Source organism: Ochotona curzoniae, unplaced genomic scaffold, assembly GCF_017591425.1.
Source record: "Ochotona curzoniae isolate NIBS_2020 unplaced genomic scaffold, NIBS_Ocur_1.0 scaffold_2587, whole genome shotgun sequence".
Taxonomy (NCBI): Eukaryota; Metazoa; Chordata; class Mammalia; order Lagomorpha; family Ochotonidae; genus Ochotona; species Ochotona curzoniae.
In genome coordinates, this window is record NW_024467096.1 from 5,825,622 (window position 1) to 5,846,263 (window position 20,642).

Here is a 20,642-nt window from a genome sequence, read left to right on the forward strand (position 1 = left end):
CTTCCCAAGTGGCTGTGATGGCCAGAGGTCAGTCGATCTGAAGCCAGGAGCCAGGAGCTTCCTCTGGATCTCCAACGCAGGTGCAGGGTCCCAAGGCTTTGGACCATCCCCTGTTGCTTTCCCAGGCCACAAGCAGGGAGCTGCAGGGGAAATGGCGCAGCCAGGACATGAATTGGGATACTGGCGCCTGCAAGGTGAGGATTTAGCTACTGATCTATCATGCCATGCAGGGCCCTACCAAAAGTCTTATCTTAGGAAAACAATGACACAAAAAACTGATACAGAAAAGTTTTTGTTTTTATTTCCAAGATCAAATATTACAACAGGACATTTACATGTATTTATAAAAAAATGCAGCAGTTGAATTTATAGATTAGAGGTTTCCTTGAGTTTGGTCCCTCTCTCAGCACAGTGAGCTGATGTCTTCAAAATAATTATCATCCCACTCCCTTCCCTCCCCACGCTGCTCTCCCACCCACCCACCCCAATTCAAGTTGCAGTATTAATATAAAGCAACTGGGTACAACACAGCAAGAATATTCACAATTTGGTACAGCCAAAACCAGAGGACCACCAAGGGAGAGAAAGATCCTCCTTTAAAAAGCATTTACCTATAGACTACATGTAGCTATAGATATATCACACCCAGTTATTGAAGAGTTCCCTGGTTTTAGAGCAAGTGGAAGTTCCACTGAGTATTAGCTAGCAGTTACAGCTCTGGTTTACCTACAGGCATGCCTTTCTCCTCCAAGATTTTCTACCACTCCACATGTCTCCAAATTTAAGGCTTTCCCTAGCACCTTTGTACACGAGGGTTTCTAGTATCTTAAAAGAATTTAGTGGCTGGTTCAGTTACTCCTTCTCTTTGGTCCTAAAGCCTTCTTCCCACTTTGGGGAAAAGCTGTAGAAACATGTGATTACCTCCTAGCACCACGGAATGAAAGGTCCACAAAACTGAGAACTCTGTGTGCATTTTAGGGAGAACTTGCCAGAAACCAACAATTGGAGCACTGTCTCTGTCCATTGTGTTCTTGTACTGAGTCACCACGTTCCACTACAGATAACACCTAGAGCCTGTCCTGCAGTAAGAATTAAAACTCAGGAAGACTACCACTTTGTCAAGGTAAGGACACAAACCTCCCAGGGAATCTGCAAACACTGTTAGGAACTGCTCGAGGAAACACTTGAAAGCATATATCCCAAGTTGACTTCATTCAACTCCCCAACCCACCCTTACCCCTAGCCCCACACAAACTCCACTCCTTGACCAATCTCTCTGAACGAGATGGAAAGTGAGGTTTAGGAAACGACAGGAAAAAATGTTTTAAAACAGTTAGTGACGACATGCCAGAGCTGGGACATCCTAGAGGATTCAAAACACAGTTCCCACAGAACTCATACAAGGCATGCACAGAGCCCACAGTGTGCTCCTGAAGGCTTCCAGAGAACAATTATTAGCTACTTAAAAAAGGAGGACTTCCTTAAAGGATGGAGTGTTGGGGAAAAGACCCCAGATGTTTAGTAAGTCATTAATAATCAAAAGAAAAACCATCCTTGGAAAGAAAAGATTCTTAGAGGAGTGAAAATCCTGTCAATGCTTGGATGGAAGGCCCTTAGAGTCCAGGGATCATGCTAACTAGCATCAACTGGGGTTCATCTGTTTCAAGGACAAGATGATTATCTCACAGCCTACAGCCTGCTTCCCAACAAGTGTCTTACATTGCCTTTGCAAAAGGTGGGACAAAGTGAGGAAAGTAACCAGGCAAACGTCTCCAGAGAGGTCAAACAGCTCCTACTAGAAGCTGGCTACTCATCAAATGAAAAAGTAGTGGATGGCACATCCTACTTTCATTCTAATTAACAGGAACAATGGGATTTTTCTGCTGACAATGGGTCACTCACTCTATGGGAGGTATAACTTGGAGGGCAATAATTTCTGCTATCAAATAGTTATTAGGAACATAATGTTAGTGTCAGAAACCTACTTATATTTTGAATCACACCATTAACTTACTGATATTCTCCATATTAAGAACACAGACACACTGAGAAAAGTATACTATTATAAAATAATTTTTTTTTGAAGACAGAAAGGTACACAACTCGGTCCAATCCATTGAGATGGATCCTGGTGACAGGCACTGCAAAGCCTGCTATCTTGATAAAGGGGACAAAAGCACGGAATGGTTCCAGGTCAAGATTCTTTCCCATATCAGTGAAGATTTCATGCTATAAAAAAGGCCATTAAGAACGAATTTAAGCAAGAGAGAATTTAATCTGAGGTCTGAATTTATAATTTGAAATGCTGCCCATTTATTTACTAAGTCTAATGAATAAATGATTCAAGGCAGCCTAGTTGGATTATCTTTTGGGGAGGGGAATGGAGATAAACATATTACTTATGCTGCTCAACATTAGGTTTCCTCATTTGGAAACTGGAGTGACCTTAGAAGGCAGATAAAATCTTAGGGCATCCTGGTCTCTACAGAGCAAATACCATTAGACAAACAACAAACACTTGTTGCCACCAAATCAAATACAACAAGGTTAACTTCCCATATTTACCATTGTTCTTAGGCAAAAGTCTACCATTGTATCTGCATCTCTAATCCTACCTGTAAATCTGAATAGTTTAAAAAAAAATACCTCACCACTGAAATGCTAGATTTTGTTTACTTAAAGTAGTTCACCTTGAATTATCCAACTTTGTGATCACAGTAAAGAAGGGTGTACATCAAAAATAAAATTTTGGAGAACAGCTAAGAATCTAAGCAACAACAACCTGCAGGCCAAAAAAAGGGAAGTGGGTATCACAGAGCCAGCTTCTTCCTCCTACTTGGAATAAGAGAATTTTCTGTTAAGTAGAAATAAAATGAACAATAAGGATGCTTTCGCCTCAAATTCATTTCCTGTATCTTAACTTATAAATAAAATGTGAAGACATCAAAGAGAAAAGGCTATGATTTTCTAATTAAAGATTGCATCACATGGAATAATCTAAATGTAAGAAAAATAGCCATCACACTCTATACAAATTTTTTCTTGATTCTCAGTTGACACTAAAGCAGGACTGACGTATAGGTCAGTCAGAACCCGAAATAACCAACACAGAGATCCTAACTCGCTCTATGTAACAGAAGATATCAATATATTGGTACAGTGTTCTGTTGCTTTCCATTTTAAAGAATATATACTTGTCACTGGACAATACTACATTCCAGGGCCTGACAGTAACTGAAACGATCAGCAAGCAAGTCAACTGAGCAGAACAATCATGAGCATGGCTGTGTTCAGTCTAGTCATCAAGGCTGGTATAACGGGAAAACGCCATGTTCATCAGAAGGTTTGGCTTTTCCTATCCTTACTTTCAAGTTTTTGTTTTATACAACACATTCTTATTCATCAACCTGCAATCTATTACTGACTTACTACTAAGTAGTTAAACAAAAGACAGCCAAAAAGAAGATAGAAATGACACAAGGAGGACACACTCCATGGGATAGGAAATGCTTTCCAAAGCCAGCCGAATGGGATACTGAAAAGTTGTACCAAATTCAAGAGACAATTCTGTAACTTAGACAAATCAATTTCCCAACTGCTCAGCCAGTGAAGTTGTTTTAAAGTAACAAGTAAAATAAAACTCCAAAGTTGTGACACATTTAGTTCTAATTACATTTTAGTCTCAACACTAAATTGGCAGTTTAAAATGTAATGAACTGTTCAAAAGATTATGACAAGATCTGCAACTGTGACAGTAACTCTCCTTTTTGGAAATTTCAGTCATCACAGTGAGGCTAGGTCAAGTTGTTGGAAAATAATACCTGGATTAACAGGTTCTCTTTAATTAGTCTAGGAATATACATAAGAAGGAGAGAAACCAGAAGCATAAAGCATAAAGTCTTTCAGCATAAAGTAAGAAAGGCCTTCAGAGACAATCTGTGATCTAGAATTTGAGTTCCTGGGGCTCATCCAAGAAGTCTGAATTCACATGCACACATTTACATTTTTTCAAACTATGTAATTATATTTAACACTTCACCTGCACTATCTTAAAATCACAAGCCCTTCTACTAAAAAGGATCAGGTACTGGTTGAGTTTTCTCACTTTTCCCATGAGGAATTCAAGACTCCCAAGAATGAGACTTGCTAAGGTGACAATCCAGAGTGTACTGATAGCACAGAGTAGCCTCCCAGCAGGGCTCAGAGAGCACACTGCCCATTCCACCCGCAGCTGACAGAGACCAGGCCTTCAATTTCACTTGTAGTGGTTCTGGTATTTTTCCTAAGTGCTGAAGTGAGATTCCTGCTAGTTTAGCATCTTGCGTGTGTGGGGTGGCGCCAACAATTCTTTTCTCCTTAGGTAATGGTTATGCTCTGTTGATGAATTTTATGCCCAAATCTAGATGTAGTTAAAAGAAATATGGATGACTTCTAGGATAATTTGAGCTAGTTAGGAATTGCCTTTTTTCAGCTTGCTTTCTTTGTGGAACCTTCCTAACTACACTTTCCCTTTCAAAATTTATATTATAATTACAGTTCAGTCTCAGAAAGGAAAACATTTACATGCCTTCCAATCATCTTAAGTGCTGTGTCATGTCTAACTGGTTAGTAAAAAGGGGGCAGGAATCAGAACTTAATTTCAAAAATTTCCAAATTTGACTAAGAATTCAATGAACAATTGCTGACTTGTAAGTCAAGGAAACAGAATTTTATGAAAGATTTAAAAACATACTACATAGTTCAATAATCTGGTATGGATGGAACATAGAATTTTTTTTCTGAAAAATGGTTTAAAAAGATAGTTCTCACAAAATTTGTTTCACTTTTCTTGGTAAATAATGTTACACAGTTACTTTCACATTTTCATCAGTATATCATTTTTAAAAGCAATAATTGCTTTTCACAATAATGGAATAAATAAAAATGTATAGGCATACTGTAAATCCCACAAGCTTCACCTCAACTACCACCTATAGCTTAAAAAACTAAAAACACAAGATAACTTACACATCTAAATGAAGTAACACTAATTTGGGCAAATCGATTTCCCTGCTGTATGGATATGAAAAGAGCATGGTCTTCAGATTCTAATTGTGACCTGCCACTTCCCAGCTGTCACATCCAAGACAAATTCTCTGAAGTTCACAGTTTTCTGTGTGCTATTTGATTGATTGATTGAATAATATGGGGGGGGGGGAGGAAACTACTTGCAGGATTCTTGGGAAGATTAAAGGAGAAAGCAAATATGAACACCTAGTGCATGCTTGCTACTCAGAATTACATCCACATTCTTCCTTTATTTGGCACTGTTGTTTCTCTGATTGCTGAATCAAAAATTTTTTTAAAAAAATATTTCTTTTTCTTTGCTATTGTTCATCTGTCACTCTCCAATTCTACCTGTTGCTCTCCTCCCAACATTTTCACACTTTTCAAGCTGCTTCTGTCACCTCCAAGGAATGACTGAACCATCCTTACTGACCCCATTCCATCTCATCTCTCCAGTGAGGAGCAAGGGTACTGACAAGAGTATGGCAAGCTGGACGAAGGATGCTCCTTAAGTTGATGAAGGTCTTGAGCAAGGCAATGCTTCTTATTATTCTTCCCAAGCACAATCTATAACCCCTCCCCACGAGGGCCTCTTTATCAAACCAAGATAATCACACTCCTAGATCAGAATCAAACCAAACAAACTCTCTACAGCTTGTATTCTAAGAATCTCAGTTGTTTGTAAGTTGAATGGATATGTCACACACTGTCCCTTAATTCATTTTATATACACCTGATCATGTCACAAAGCTGCAAGCTACTTTGGTTTCTCCTAAATGAATGTGTCACTGTTGTGAACGTAGTGAAAAGAACTTCATTGTCTCATCAATAAGAGGGTTTGGTCTCGAGTTCTCTGGGCATGTCCTAGTACTTGAGAGTTAAGCAGGCCTACAGGAGCAATTCTCAACTTCCCATTTCTGATTGACTTGGGCTTTTGTTGTGACTCTGCCAGGAATGGAAATGGGTACCCCCACCAAGAGCGCAAAATCAATCAAACCCTCACTTCTGACCCTGGGCCTTGCTGACTTTTGCTTTCTCACTTTGTCCACCACCAGCAGTTTTTTTGCCCTCCAGTGTACCCTTTACAGTACATGGCTCTATTTTTCAGATAGCAAGGATGCTACTCAAATTCAGAGACACACTGAGGAATTAACATGACAACCATGTTTCCTCAACCATCACAAGCTGCTAGGTAAGCCTTGGGAGCTTATGGAAGGAAAAAAAAATCCACACCAAAAGGTATAAAAAACACACCAAAAGGGTATTATTCAGTCATCAATCTAAAGAGAACTTTGACTCAACGTATAAATGAAAGTGTAATTATATAAATATATTTATAAATATTTATACAATTATATACTTATACATAAGCACTTACACAGACTTAGAAAAAATGTAAGAACATTAATTCAAAAGGACTCACTGTAGAATAAACAGAATTTTCCATGATTTTCTGAGGAGATACACAACTTTTTAGTAAGGGTCCCTCAAACTGCAACCATTGGAAACCATATCCTATAATTGTGTACTAGCAAGAGATTTATCTCAAAGTAGGTGGGAGTCCAAAGACCTCCGAACAATGCAATTTATGCTCCTCAGGTAGAACTACTCTCAACCTTCAACTGATAAAATAGTTCCAATTCTAGAACAGTTTGATAACATACTGAGTTTTAATTAGGGCACCAGAATCACTGCTCTTCCTTCAGAGGACTCTATTTAAGGCTCACATTAAGAACTGAGCACAAGTGAAACTTATGATGATTCTGTATGGATTCAAAAGGGCATGTCCTAAGCACTATAGAAGTATCTGCCAACTATAATCTGAATGTGGCTTTTGTTGGCAGAAAAACACCTACATCCGGAAGATGACTGGTAACCTCCCCTATTCTCTACTAAATGTGTTAAGAATTGAGTTTAAAGGCCTTCCCCTTAGAGAATCTTTCTGTTTATGACATCCTTTGAAAGAAAACAGCATGAAGAAGTTAAGCTTGATCAGTTTCCAGAGCCTTTTACAGACTATTCCAACCAGAGGCTAAAAAAATGAACCATTATTTTTAACCCAAGGAATATGGCTAACAACTCTCAGCTACATTCTTTTCTTCTCTTCCCAGGACACATGTAAGTATGCCTTAAGCACACAAGACAATCAATAACCACAGTGGTTACAATCATAAGCCATGGCACTGCATGATTATTGAACTGCCTTCCTACAAATCCCTGTGGACTCAAGACAATGGAAGGGCCAAAAGAACCTACATGCTGTACTGGCAAAAATAGCAAGCATTTTCCTCTCATAGTCACTACAGTATGCTAAGGTTCTACTCTTGGATTAGCAGGATCAATACAGTTAACAGAGTATTAATAAAGAGGGTCATCTCAGGCTAGGACAGACATTCAGAAAAGTCACCCTGTGCTACAAACTCCACATTTAACACTCATTTTGCCAATTACACATATCACAGAAATACTTTCTGTAGCTGGACAGGAATCCTTTGAAAAAAAAATTTAATGCAATGAGCAATAACCCTAAAGATTTTGTTTCCATGTAAATAACACACTCCAGATATTTCTGATATAAAGAACAAAAGAAAATGTGTTAGAGAATTTCTTGCACCTACTAAAAATGTGGGCTTATAAGAAAAGGGTGGGAGAGGGTTGTTCTTATGCTGAAACTAGCCATTCCTCTGCCATATCTGAGGAGTACTAACTTTATCATTTGATCCAAGAGAAAGAAAAAAAAAAAGCTGTGTAGACCACCTATTATTGTAACACACATATCCTGCTGCCAGTACTAGAGGTTTACATTTCCATTTGGTCACCAGTTTAGGTAAGAAAGAAAGACAGAAATAGAAAATAGAAACAAGAAAGAAAGAGCGGGGATTAGGGGAACAGACTGATTATAGTAAGAAAAGAGAAGGAAGGTGACTTGCTTGTCCAACTTTGGCTCTGTGGTCCTGTGAGCCAAAATGCATACTTAGTGACATGGTACCTCACGAAGACAAAGGAAGAAAAGGGGAGAAGCTGAGAGAGGTCAGGCCATAGTGTTAATTTCTTTCCTGCACAAACACAGTCTCTTGAGGACAAAGGCCTGCCTCTTGTAATGTGATGTCATAGTCCAGGTGAGACAGTTTCCTTCGGGGGAAGTTGGTAAGAAGTTCAAAACGTTCATTAGGATACCCTTTAGACTGCACGTGCTTCACCAAAGCCTATGAAAACAAGAGGAAGAAAAAGCTGTTAGTTGGAAATCAGAGTTCAGTAGCAAATCAAGCACACGAAGTATTAAAAAAAATGGACAGCTGAGTTTAAAATATGAGCTTATTTTGATTCAAAAAATGTTTAATAATACACAAGGATTCTGTACTACATATAAAAAAATTATGCGTGGATTTAAAAATTGTTTCACCAAAATAAACTTGTACTTTTAACTGCTTCACAAACTGTGAAAGATACTCTCAGATAACAACATTCTTTAATATCAGGTAAAATATTAACTGTGAGAGTTTTTCTTTCTAAAAACTAAAGCTTAGCCTATGGAAAGGCCAATATAAACATTTTAATGGGGGAGATAATGAATCTGTATCCAGTAAGTTAGGACCATTAAGTAATATTGAAATGATCAGAATTATTGTCTCTCCTGCAACAAATCCAATTGTTTCCTGTAAAACTCATGTCCTAATTTTAAAATATTTTGTCTTATCAGTTCTTTTATCAGTGAAAATATATCTTCCTTCTAGTGATAATCAACCTTGCCACCCATGCAAATTCCTTCCTGCTTTCTTAGAAACCAAATCACTACAGAATATCTCCTTTACAAGTTCTTCAATGTCTTCCTTTTCAGATGTTTCCCAGGAAACAGACAAGCTGTCTCTTCAATCAACTTTTCCCTCTGGCTTCTGTCCACTCATGCTTCTCTCCAGCTTTACAATCATCTCCAAAAATTCACCTAGAGCAGGGCCCCCTTCTCCATGAGGGGAATATGTTCCAATACACTAGTGGATGACTGAAATCACAAAGCACCAAACACTCTACATAATGGTTTTTCCTAAAGTCTAATTTATAAATCAAACATGCTAAGAACTTAAACAATAAAATTAAACAATTCTGGGCCTGGCATGGTAGCCTAGTGGCTAAAGTCTTGGCCTTGCACAGGCTGGGATCCCATATGGGTACTGGTTCATGCCCCACTTCCCATCCAGCTCCCTGTTTGTGGTCTGGGAAAAAGCAGTCGAGGACGGCCCAAAGCCTTGGGACTCTGCACCCACATGAGACCCGGAAGAATCTCCTGGCTCTGGATTGACTAAGTTTCTGCCGTTGCGGCCACATGGGAAGTGAGTCAGTGGATGGAAGAACTTCCTTTTTGTCTCTCCTCCTCTCTGTATATATGACTTTCCAATAAAAATCAATCTTAAAAAAAAAATAAACAATTCTAATAATATACTGCACAATCACCCTTGAGCTTTGGGGTCATTACATAAAATAAGGATTCCTTGGCCACAAGCACTGAGATGCTGTAAGAGGTGATTAGTTGGCTAATGAGCAGACAGTGTATACAGTATTGGTACACACTACCCAAAAGGATGACTCAAGTTCTGGACAGCAGAGCAGGAGACAGTGAAAGATGACATCACAGTACTCCAGAATGATACACTATGTAAAACATGAACTGGACCAAGCATTGTGGCATTGCATGTTAAGACACCATTTGCAGCACCAACATCCCATATGGGTACCAATGTGAGCCCTGGCTGTTCCTCTTGCAGTCCAGTTCCCTACTTAGGCCTGAGAGAGTAGCAGAGGATGGCCAAGTGTATGGACCTCTGCACCTACCTGGGAGACCCAGACGAAGCTCCAGGTTCCCAGCTCTGCCCTGGACCAGCCCTGGCCATGTGGTTACCTGAGGTGTGAGCCAGTGGACAGATTATAGCTCGCTCTGTTAACTCTGCCTTTCAAACAAACCAGTGAGTCTTACGACGCTTATTTCCATTGTCCGGAAATCCTTCCGAGTTATCTGTCCTACAGCTTCCAGAGCTTACTTGCTTTACAGTCACTCTTTGCTACTGTAAATGGCCAGAGAGAAGGTTCCACTACAGATGTGAATTTCCAGTTAGAGATCAAATTGAGTATCTAACACCTACTTTAAAAGCTCATTTAGCAATACTCCCTAACTAGCTCTATTTATTAGTCTCTCTGCTTCAAGCAAATGCTTCCAATTACAAACACTTACTAGCAGTTTCGCTTGTTCTGGCAGAGTGATCTGCTCCCTTTTTCCATCTGGATATCGCAACATCAGCTGTGCTTTTGGTCCTGATCGAAAGGTTAAAAAAAAAAAAAAAAGACACAAATGCTTAAGACAGATTCAGATTAATACATAAAAAACAAAGCTATTCAGCAATGCTCACATTTTTAAGTAAGTCTATAGTGTAACCCACCGTTGACATCTGCCCCCTCCACTATCCCATCTGACTTTTCAGCCGACATCTCCAAGATTTCAGAATCCATAGCTGGCAATCCTTGGTGGTTTGTGGTTGTTGCAGGCTCAGTTCTAGCAGAGGGCTCAGGCAGTGGCCTTCTGTTCTCTTCTTTTCTATGCCCCAAATCTTTGTGGGGAGATTTTCTAGACTTGGCAAGATTCTCGATTTCCTCTTCTTCATCAGAGCCACATACAGATATGAACTCTTCACTACCAGAAAAAAGTTCAGATTCAGATTCCTCATCTGAACGACTATCTTGCTTCGTCTGCGTGGAGTCAAAATGTGTCTCCTGCAAAGAGGCTCTGATGGCAGCTTCCAGCTGGCTGTCCTCACTTGCATCTATCAGGCTTTCCTGTGAGACACAGGCAAAACACGTGGAAAGACAGGGTGAAAAAAAAAGCAATTAAACCAAGGAACAGTCACGTCAAACAGGGCAGAACTAACATAATAACTAGCCATGATTATTTTCTGGTATACTGTCTCTTTCCCGCTGAAGTTTAAAACTACTGGAAAGCAAGGATTCTATCTTAGCTAAATTAGAATGGATATTTTAAAAACAAAACATTAAGGAAGAAATCATGTAACTGGACAAACCAAGGAGGAAACACTTCTTAATTCACTGTGAGGGCAACATTAGCCAAAACCAGACAAATGACATTACAAAGTATTACAAGGCAGAGGGGAATAAAACAAAGTCTTCCATCCCAAAAAACTGAAATCAACAAACTTCATGAACACAGAAACACAAATTCTTGACAAAATCAAATTAAGTAATATATGTATATAAAGAAACTAAGGCTGAGCCTAGAAGTATGGCCTAGCAGCTAAGGTCCTCGCCTTGAACGTGCCGGGATCCCATATGGGTGCTGGTTCTAATCCCGGTGGCTCCACTTCCCATCCAGCTCCCTGCTTGTGGCCTGGGAAGGCAGTCGAGGACAGCCAAAAGTCTTGGGATCCTGCACCTGCATGGGAGACCTGGAGGAAGTTTCTGGCTCCTAGCTCCGAATTAGCGCAGCACCAGCCATTGCAGTCACTTGGAGAGTGAATCATCGGACAGAAGATCTTCCTCTCTCTATTTCTCCTCCTCTCTGTATATCTGACTTTGTAGTAAAAATAAATAAATCTTAAAAAAAAAAAAAAAGAAACTAATGCTTACAACTAAATGATGTTTTGCAAGGAATGCAAAGTTGGCTTAACATCCAAAACCCAACCAATGAAATTCGCTCCACAGAAGCATTTGGCACAGCAGTTAAGATGACACTTGAAACCCTCTGAGAGTCTGGGTCAGAGCCTCAACTATGCTTTCAACTCCAGCTTCCTGCAAAAGTACAAGTTGAAGGCAGCAAGCAGTGGCCAAAGCATTTGGTTTCTGCCACCCATGAGGGACGACCTAAAATGAGTTACAGCTCCTGCTTTGGCCTGACCCAGCCCTGGCTATTGTAAGCACATGAGGTATAAACCAACAAATTTAACTTCTCTCACTCACTCTCCCCTACTCCTCTTAAATAAATTTGTTTTTAGAAAACAGAAAACTCTTTTATTATTCCCACAGATGTAAAAAAAAGAAATGATGACAAATCCATTCTGGATTAAAAACATAAAACTAATGGTAAAAGATTGAATATTAATCATCTCAAACCAGAAACTAAGTAGAGATTTCTAATTTCACAATCTATATCTAATGTTGTACTGAAGATCATGGTCAAGTCTATTGGCTGATAGTACGAGCACAGAAGTAATCAATGAATTTAGTGAGGCTGCAAGCTACACAGCATTCAACACTATAAAGTGTTGCTGCAAGGAGTAAAGACAGGGACACATTCCATGCTTATAGATTTGAGGATTCAATATTACAATGTAAATACTCAAAATGATCCATAAGCTTCTAAAATTCCAATCAAAATTCCAGCAGCTTGCTGATACAAACGGAGAGGTTGATTCTAAAGCTTAACATTAAAATGTAAGGGACTTTAAACAAAATAATTTTTTTAAAGTTGAATGTCTTACATCATGTGATTTCAAGACTTACTATAAAGTTACAATAATTAAGACAGTAAAATACTATTACAAAAGACAGACCAAATGGTAAGAGTCCATAAACAAATCTATGCATACAGAAGACAGAAGGGAATTCAATGGGAAAAGGAAAATTTTTTTCCAACAAATCATTCTGATACCCATATACACCACAAAGTTGAAACTCATATGTAACAAAATAAAAATTAAAAAACAAATTTAATCTGACACATAAAAAATAGTTCAAAATGGATCACAAACTCAAGACCTAAAACTATAAAAATCTTAAAAGTAAAACCTTCGGTTCTGCAAATACTTCATAGGCCCCAAAGCATAAAGTATAACAGAAAAATGTTGGAGGTGGTATTTGGGCCAACGGGTAAGGCATCAGTAAAAAGACTGGTGCCTGGGGTGAATTCCCAGCTCTGGCTCCCACTTCCAGCTTTGCACTAACGTAGACCTGTGAGGCAGCAGCTCAAGCAACTGGATACCAAGGGAGATCCAGGCTCTGTTCCTGGTTCCTAGATCAGATGAAGCTGTTGCAGACACTGAAGGGAGCCACAAGAGGGACACTTGCTCATGCATGCTTGCTCACATACTGACTCGTTCTCTCCTTCCCTCAAGTTATTTATGTTTTGTTTGCAAAGCAGAGTTGCATTAGCAGGGAGCTTGATCAGAGGTTGAGCAGCTGGATCTCAAACCAGCAGCCATACCATATCGGATGTCAGTGTGGCAGATGGTGGCTTAACACACTACACCTTTCCCTCAAATTAAAACATATATATTCTTCTCAATTGAAGATGTAGACACACTGAATATCATAAAATTTTTATTTTTAAAAGATATTTTCATAAGGGTAAGCATAATGGTTCAATTGGTGAGTCCTTGGCATGCAAGCACCAGCACCATATGGGCACTGATTCTGTCTCAGCTGTTTGACTTCCCATCCAGCTCCCTGCTTGTGGCTTGGGAAGGCAGTGGAGCATGGCCCAAAGCCTTGGGAACCTGCACCCGTGTGTGAGACCCAGAAGAAGCCCCTGGCTTCTGGTTTTGGATCAGCTCAGCTCCAGCCATTGCAGTCATTTGGGGAGTGAACCAGCAGGTGGAAGTTCTTTCTCTGTCTCTCCTTCTCTCTGTAAAAATCTGATCTGCCTTTCCATTAAAAATAAACAAATCATTTTTTTTAAGGATCCTCAATATCAAAACTTGGCAAACTTATTAAAAAGAATGAAATTGTACCATCTGCAATAAAATGTTCCCAACTAGAGACCATTATACTCAATGAAATCCCAGAGAAGAAATTGGCACAAGGATTCTGGGGGTCAGCATGCAACTGGACATGGACCCCAGAAAAACAAACAGGACCCCAGCCAGCACACCAGCAGACAGGGTCTGGGAATCCCTGCACACTGACATGGAACAGCTGGAAAACCTGACTTGGGGAACTGTGTTCTTCCGGGAATGGGGACTGTGAATTGCTTAGAGAAGGGGGTATGCAAATGGGTAGGAGAGTGGTGATGAGCCAAGCTAGCATGACCATGAACTCACCAACACTCATGAGTACTGGGACCGGGAATAGGCCAGGCTGCTCCAGGCTATAGCATCTGCAAGTGCACCCAATGGGTGTGTAGGATGGTCCTGGCTGCAACATCTACCAGCATACACAAAGGCTGAGACTGGGGGTACAGAAGGACAGAACATATCGGCTAGAGGCCTAGCACCCAGTGGCCTGCGTGAGATCCGAGTCTGGGAGTGAACCTAGTAGGGAAACTCCTATTAGGCTGTAGCTCCCGCTGGTGAGCTCAAGAGTCAGGGGTGGGTGTGTGCCACACCTGACAAGGCTGCTCCACTTGTTGGCAGGTGTATGGCTGGCTTGCGGGGTGGACTAGGCAAGGCTGAGCCAAACTGTAGTACACTGGTATGCACAGGAGCCAAGATGGGATGTGGGTCATGATTGGCTAGGCTATCATATCTATTAGTTTGCATGAGAGCCAGGGATGGCGACAAGCTAGGCAGGCCTAGGCTGCAAGACCCACCCGTAAGTTAGGACTGGGGATGAGCCAGGCCAGGCTGGGTCAGAGCAACCACCAGCATGCCTAAGATCTGTAGCTGGGAGTGGGCCTGGTAAGGGAGCTAAGGGGAACCTCCTGCTGGGCTGCAGTTCCAACAGTTGAGCTTGAGAGCTGGGAATAAGGGTGGAATGGACTGAACCTGGTTATAACATCCTTCATTATATATGCACTGTGTCTGGGTATGCCAGTATTGGAGCTCACAAGACCAGAATGGGTAGGGGTTGGGCTGACCTAGGTCATAGCACCATGATCAACATGAGATCTGGGTCTGGGGGTAGGGCAGGTAAGGCTTGGTTGTAACATCCACCAATGAGAGCCAAAAAGGTGTGGGCTGCTCTGGTAAAGCCACCATATCTTCCAGTAAATGTCTGGACTGGAGGTGGGCCAAATCAGGCTCAGCCAAACAATGGTGTGTGCAAGAGCTACAACTGGGTGCTGATCTAATAGAGGACTTTGAGGAACTCCCTTGTTAGCATAGCCCTGGCTGGTGAGCACAGGACTCAAGGCAGGGGCAGTTCAGGCCAGGCTTGGCTACAGTGCCCACTGGCATAACGTGAGTCAGATCTGGGGGTGGGCCAGGTTGGACCACTCTACAATACCTTCTAGCAGGTCTGGGAGTCAGGACAAGACAGCAGACCAGGCCAGCTGGCTGCAGCACCCGTGGCATGAGCCAGAAATGGGGAGAGGCCAGCTCATGCCAAGATGAGATGGGCCATGGCACCCAGTGGCACATGCCAGACCCCAGGCTAGGAAAAAACCTAGTAGAGGGCTGTAGCACTCCACTGCTGAAACATTGCTCCCACTGCTGAGTATAAGAGCTGGGACTGGGGGCACTCTGTGCCGGGCAAGGTTGCAACAACCCTTAGCCTGCATGTGAACTGGGTTTTGGGAAGGGCTGGACTAGGCCAGGCCACCGTATCCAATGGCCAATACAAGAGCCAGGATAAGTGCTGATGGGTCAGGCTTTGCAACAGCATCCACTAGCAAGTGCTGGAACAGGATGCAAGTTGTGTCAGACTGGACTGCAGTACTCCCTGTAAAGTGCAAGTTCTGGGATGGGAACTGGGCCTAGTTAGGCAAACTGGGTACTCTGTTGGACTGCAGCTACCACTGATGTGCAAGAGAGCCAGGACTGGAGTGGGCCAGACTGGACAGAAGCAGCTTCCATCAACATACATGCAGACTGGTTCATGGGATGAGCTGGACTAAGCTAAATTGTAACACCCATAGGTGGATGGAGCACAGGCTGGATTAGTCTGCCATACATGTTGGCATGTGCAGGAATTGGGGCTGGGGACAGGCCTGGGCTGGGCTGGGCCACAGTCCTTATTGGTTTGTATGGGATGTACGCTGAAAACAAATCTAACTGGTCAACTATTTTCACCAGCGTGTTTATATGCTAATGCTAATATGAGTGATGGACTGAACTGGACCCTGTACTGGCTGGCATATGCAAGAATCAGGCCTGAGGTCACCCAGGTGAAGTTTCTTGGACCATCAGACTCCAGCTACAGGATGAAATCATAGGATTTGTGGTACAACCACAGAATGCACATATCAGGGGCCTGGCGTGATAGCGAAGTGGTTAAGGTCCTCGCCTTGCACGCCCAGGATCCCATATGGGCGCCAGTTCTAATCCCGGCAGCCCTGCTTCCCATCCAGCTCCCTGCCTGTGGCCCGGGAAAGCAGTCAAGGACGGCCCAAAACTTTGGGACCCTGCACCCACGAGGGAGACCAAGAAGAGGCTCCTGGCTTTGGATTGGCATAGCATCGGCCGTTACGCTCACTTGGGGAGTGAACCATCAGACGGAAGATCTTCCTCTCTGTCTCTCCTCCTGTGTATCAGCCTTTCCAATAAAAATAAAATAAATCTTTAAAAAAAAAAAAAGAATGCACATATCAGGACTAGGCCTCGACTGCTCATGTCTATGCAGTGGACGGCATGCCCAGGTGCATAAGGGGAACATGATGGCCAGCTCATTTGGACCTGCAGAGAACATGAGTGTTATGTAAGAAGATAGAGAACAAACAGGTTGGAAAACTCTTCTGGCCAAGCTTTGGCAGGTGTCTGGATGCACTTGGGTGAACTTTGTCAGCCAATGGACGTTAGAAGTATTTTCTCAACCTTGGAGCAATAAAAGCAACAGTGTCTTGGGACTACCGAAACCACTCAAGCAACACCGTCACAACATTATTCTCCACATTAGAGTTTCTTATTATTATCTTTTTTAATTTTTATTTTTATTCCCACTTATAGAAATGTATAGTGATGGGTACTGGGTTCTGTCATACGGACATGTGGGTATAATGGAACATGCATTCCTGCTTCCAGACAAAAGATAGATTCCCAATGAAATTGTTGGACATGTGTAGACAATGGGATGCTGGACTGTCTGGCATTGTCTGTACCAACAATGCCGGGGTACACTAAAATAAGCAACTGATAGAATTATGATTCCTTATAAAGGACTACACTGCTGTAATAAAATGGGAAAAATCTGATGGGGCGTGGGAGTTTGGGAGGGAATCCCAGCCTATACGCAATTGTACCTCATAATTCAAAAACACACACACACACACACACACACACACACACACACACGTATATATATAAATTTATCGCACAATTCTGCATAGTCTGGGGTTCCCCTCCCTCCAATTTTCACCCCCCGACTGATTTTTCTGATAACGTCACAACTCTTCATAAGGAGTTACAATTACATCAGTATGTTATTTAAGTGTGCTCCAACACTGCTGGTAAAGACAATGTCACACAGTCCATCATCCCACTGTCTAGATACATTGGGAGTCCACACACTGGGGTTTCTAAGATGACCTCAACTGGACATCCTTATCCCTGCGTACCGATGTAGTCTGCCCCCTCCCACTCACCTGCCCATATAGAAGAAAAGGAAAATTGGAAGAATGTGTCCCATCTATTTTCTCCCATACCTCTAACCCTCATCATCCTATTCAGTGATTTTCAAGGGTCTGCATTCTTGTCAACTATGTAAACATCAAAAATTAAATAATTTTTTAAAAAGAAGCCAATCCCAAAAGGACAAATATCATATGTTTTCCCTAAGGTACTTCATGCAAAATACAAAATAAATAAATATATAAGTAAATATGTATATACATGTATTCTCACAGATGAACTGCAGATTGGACACTAGCATACCAAGAAGTGAAGATAAGCTGTAATATTCATCTCCTCTCCAATAAAAGGAGGACTCCCAATGAAACTGTTAAATACATCTTAAGAACAGGACACCAGATTTTTTGTTTTTTTACCACTGTCTATACCTACAATACCATGATAGATTTCATAGCAGAATGTTGGACTTGGCAACTGTTTCTCAAAGACTGTACTTTTACATATATCAGAGGAAAGCAGCTGGGGGGAAAGAAGGGGAATCCCTGTGCCTATGGAACTATATCAAGAAAAACAAAACTAAAATACTTGAGAACTACAAATATGTTAAGTATCCTCTACTAGCTATGTCACAGTATCTTCAAATGCCAGAATGTTAAGCTTGTTACTGCTTAAGATCAAGAAATAGTCTTAAACAAATGAGGGTTGGGAGGAGCAGGGAGAGGAGGAAGGCATCCTTATGTTTCTTCACCTGAATCGTGAAAAAGAGCCTGGGTCTTTACACTCCTACAGGAGAACCCAGACTGAGCTCTGGGATCCTAGCTTCAGCCTAGCCTAACTCTGACTGTTGTGGGCTTCTGCGGGAGTGAATCAGAGGGTGGAAGATCTGTGTCTCTACTTTTTAAGTAAGAAAAAATAATTATTTTTTAATGCCTTAAAAAAGACTCATGTACACTACATCTTAAAGCTTTTTCTTTGGATAATTCAATATTTAACCTCTGGAATGGTTTAATAATACTTGAGAGGACTAACAAAGTGAAAGGGTAAGGACTATTTCTATACTCATGGACATCATCCCAAATAACAATTAGTGTGAAGCTACTGCAGTTTTGAAGATCTACCTAACCTAATCTTAATACCAATCATTACATATACCTGTTCAATGCAAGCTTTCTTTAGAAGACACTAAGTTTAGAAATAATTTTGAGAAGGGGTACAGAGGTTGGTAGTAAGCTACAATTAAACCACAAGTTGTTCTGGTAAATATTTCATTTCCATTGCTAAATCTGGACACCAAAAGCCATTTAATTACTTCCGGAGAAAACAAAAGCCTCTCCTAGGCTTGCTAAGTCAGATCCCCTTCTCTGCCCATTTACATTGTTTATTTCAAGATCCAAATGTTAATTCATGTGCCTAAACCCTAGCTGCAAGGTAACCCATCATGGGATTGCCTTAAGATGAAAAAGAGTAAATATATCATAGGACCAATATTGTACAGTCACAAACAGTAACTGTTCACTACCCTTCATTATTATCTCTGCCATCATTTTACAAGAAACCTCCACAGTTACCCTTATCTACCCATCACCACTTCCTGGTCATACTTACTGAGCGGGCACATTTTTTGGGCGGGCCGCTAGAAAGTCCATCCAGTTGCCCATGTTCACCCAGAAATCCTGTCACTTGATCCAAAAAAGAAGACACATCTAACTGGTGCCATTCCACTAGCTTCTGACCTGAAGATTAGAAACCAAGACATACAGATACAATAAAATCAATACATTTCCTAAACATTCTTATCAGGTAATTTTTTTAGCACATGTATAATTAAAACTTAGAGTGAATCCATATCTCTATCCCTGTCAGGCTAAGTTACCTTTATAACCAGGAAGACATATTAATTTAACTCATTCAACAGATTCCAATCTACCATGATAGGGGAAATCATCTGATTGACACTGATGTTATTTTAACATACAGAAGGACAGAGCCAAAGCAACATCCACATGAAACACACTCAATTAGTAATAGAACAACTCTAATCTCTGTTTCTCTGGTGGGGATTTCAATCAATACCTGAACAATCAATATTTTTGTGATTAAAACCTAAAGGAATCACTTGTAAAATGATGAGAATATCAGTTCTTTTTTTCAAAAATGTTAAAAAAACATTAAAAACATTACCTTCTTCCAAAGTTGTCAGAAAAGTCCTCAAACATACCAACTGGTATTTAAGCATTTAATTAGGAACGAATAGGAATTCTGTACCTAAATTATAATTCTGAAACCAGATCTAGTCAAATATTAAAGGTTCATCATTTAACTAAAGATACATGACAGTTTGAAGACCGTACTGACAGTTCTTACCTGTCCGCGGGTCCAGGATAGAAACATAGGGGAAATCCCCTAGCTTATAAAACTGTATGTATCTCTGACCTTCCTCGCTGTCATGATAAACCTGTTAAATCAATAATATAAAATAAAGAATCAATATAACTTTGCTTTTACAACAATAGCAATTGATTTTACAAATACACCTTTGATAAAATTGCCATGTGCTGGAATCTCATTCCTTTGAAAAGAGAAAATGAAGTTCATCTGGGAGAATTCCCTCAAAATTTTGTCCTCAGTCCCCCTGGAAACTTAGCAATCATCTTTCTCAGTTAAGCAGAGGTACTGCTCTTTCCATTCAAATTATCTGTTTACCTACTTCATTCTCGACTTTCACATATGTATCTTAATAAATCACAATAATATATTAACATTATAAATCTGAGGGCTTAGCACAGCGGTGGACAAAGAAGCTCAATCAATATAAACTGAAAGTTTTTCTGCTTTAAGATTTCTTTATTTATTTGAAAGAGTTAGAAAACATAGGGAGTGACAGATCATTCATTAGTCAGCTGGTTCACTCCCCAAACACTACAATGGCTGAGACTGGGCCAGGTCAAAGCCAAGAGCCATGAGCTTCATATGAGTCTCTTACATCAGTACAGGGGCCTAAGGATTTGGGCCATCTTCATTAGCAGGGAGCTGGACCATAAGTATCGCAGCTAGGACTTAACTGAAGCCCATGTGGTCGCCTGGATTGCAAGTGGCAGCTTAAGCTACTGTACTACAAGGTCAACCCCAATAAAAATGTTTGTAAAGAATGCAATTACT

The 20,642-nt window shown here is 40.8% G+C and overlaps 1 protein-coding gene across 2 annotated transcripts in view; it reads right to left on the minus strand.

Moving 5' to 3' along the window:
- Positions 1-279: 279 nt before the first annotated feature.
- UBXN7 (UBX domain protein 7) overlaps positions 280-20,642 on the minus strand; it is a 47,323-nt gene continuing 26,960 nt past the window's right edge. For both annotated transcript variants that reach the window (XM_041003093.1, XM_041003092.1), the window contains 5 exons: positions 19,848-19,938; positions 19,089-19,216; positions 10,476-10,869; positions 10,271-10,350; positions 280-8,252 (listed from right to left, as the gene is read on the minus strand). In XM_041003093.1, the coding sequence (XP_040859027.1) occupies positions 8,091-8,252; positions 10,271-10,350; positions 10,476-10,869; positions 19,089-19,216; positions 19,848-19,938 (855 nt within the window). In that variant the 3' untranslated portion in view covers positions 280-8,090. The remainder of the gene's footprint in view (positions 8,253-10,270; positions 10,351-10,475; positions 10,870-19,088; positions 19,217-19,847; positions 19,939-20,642) is intronic.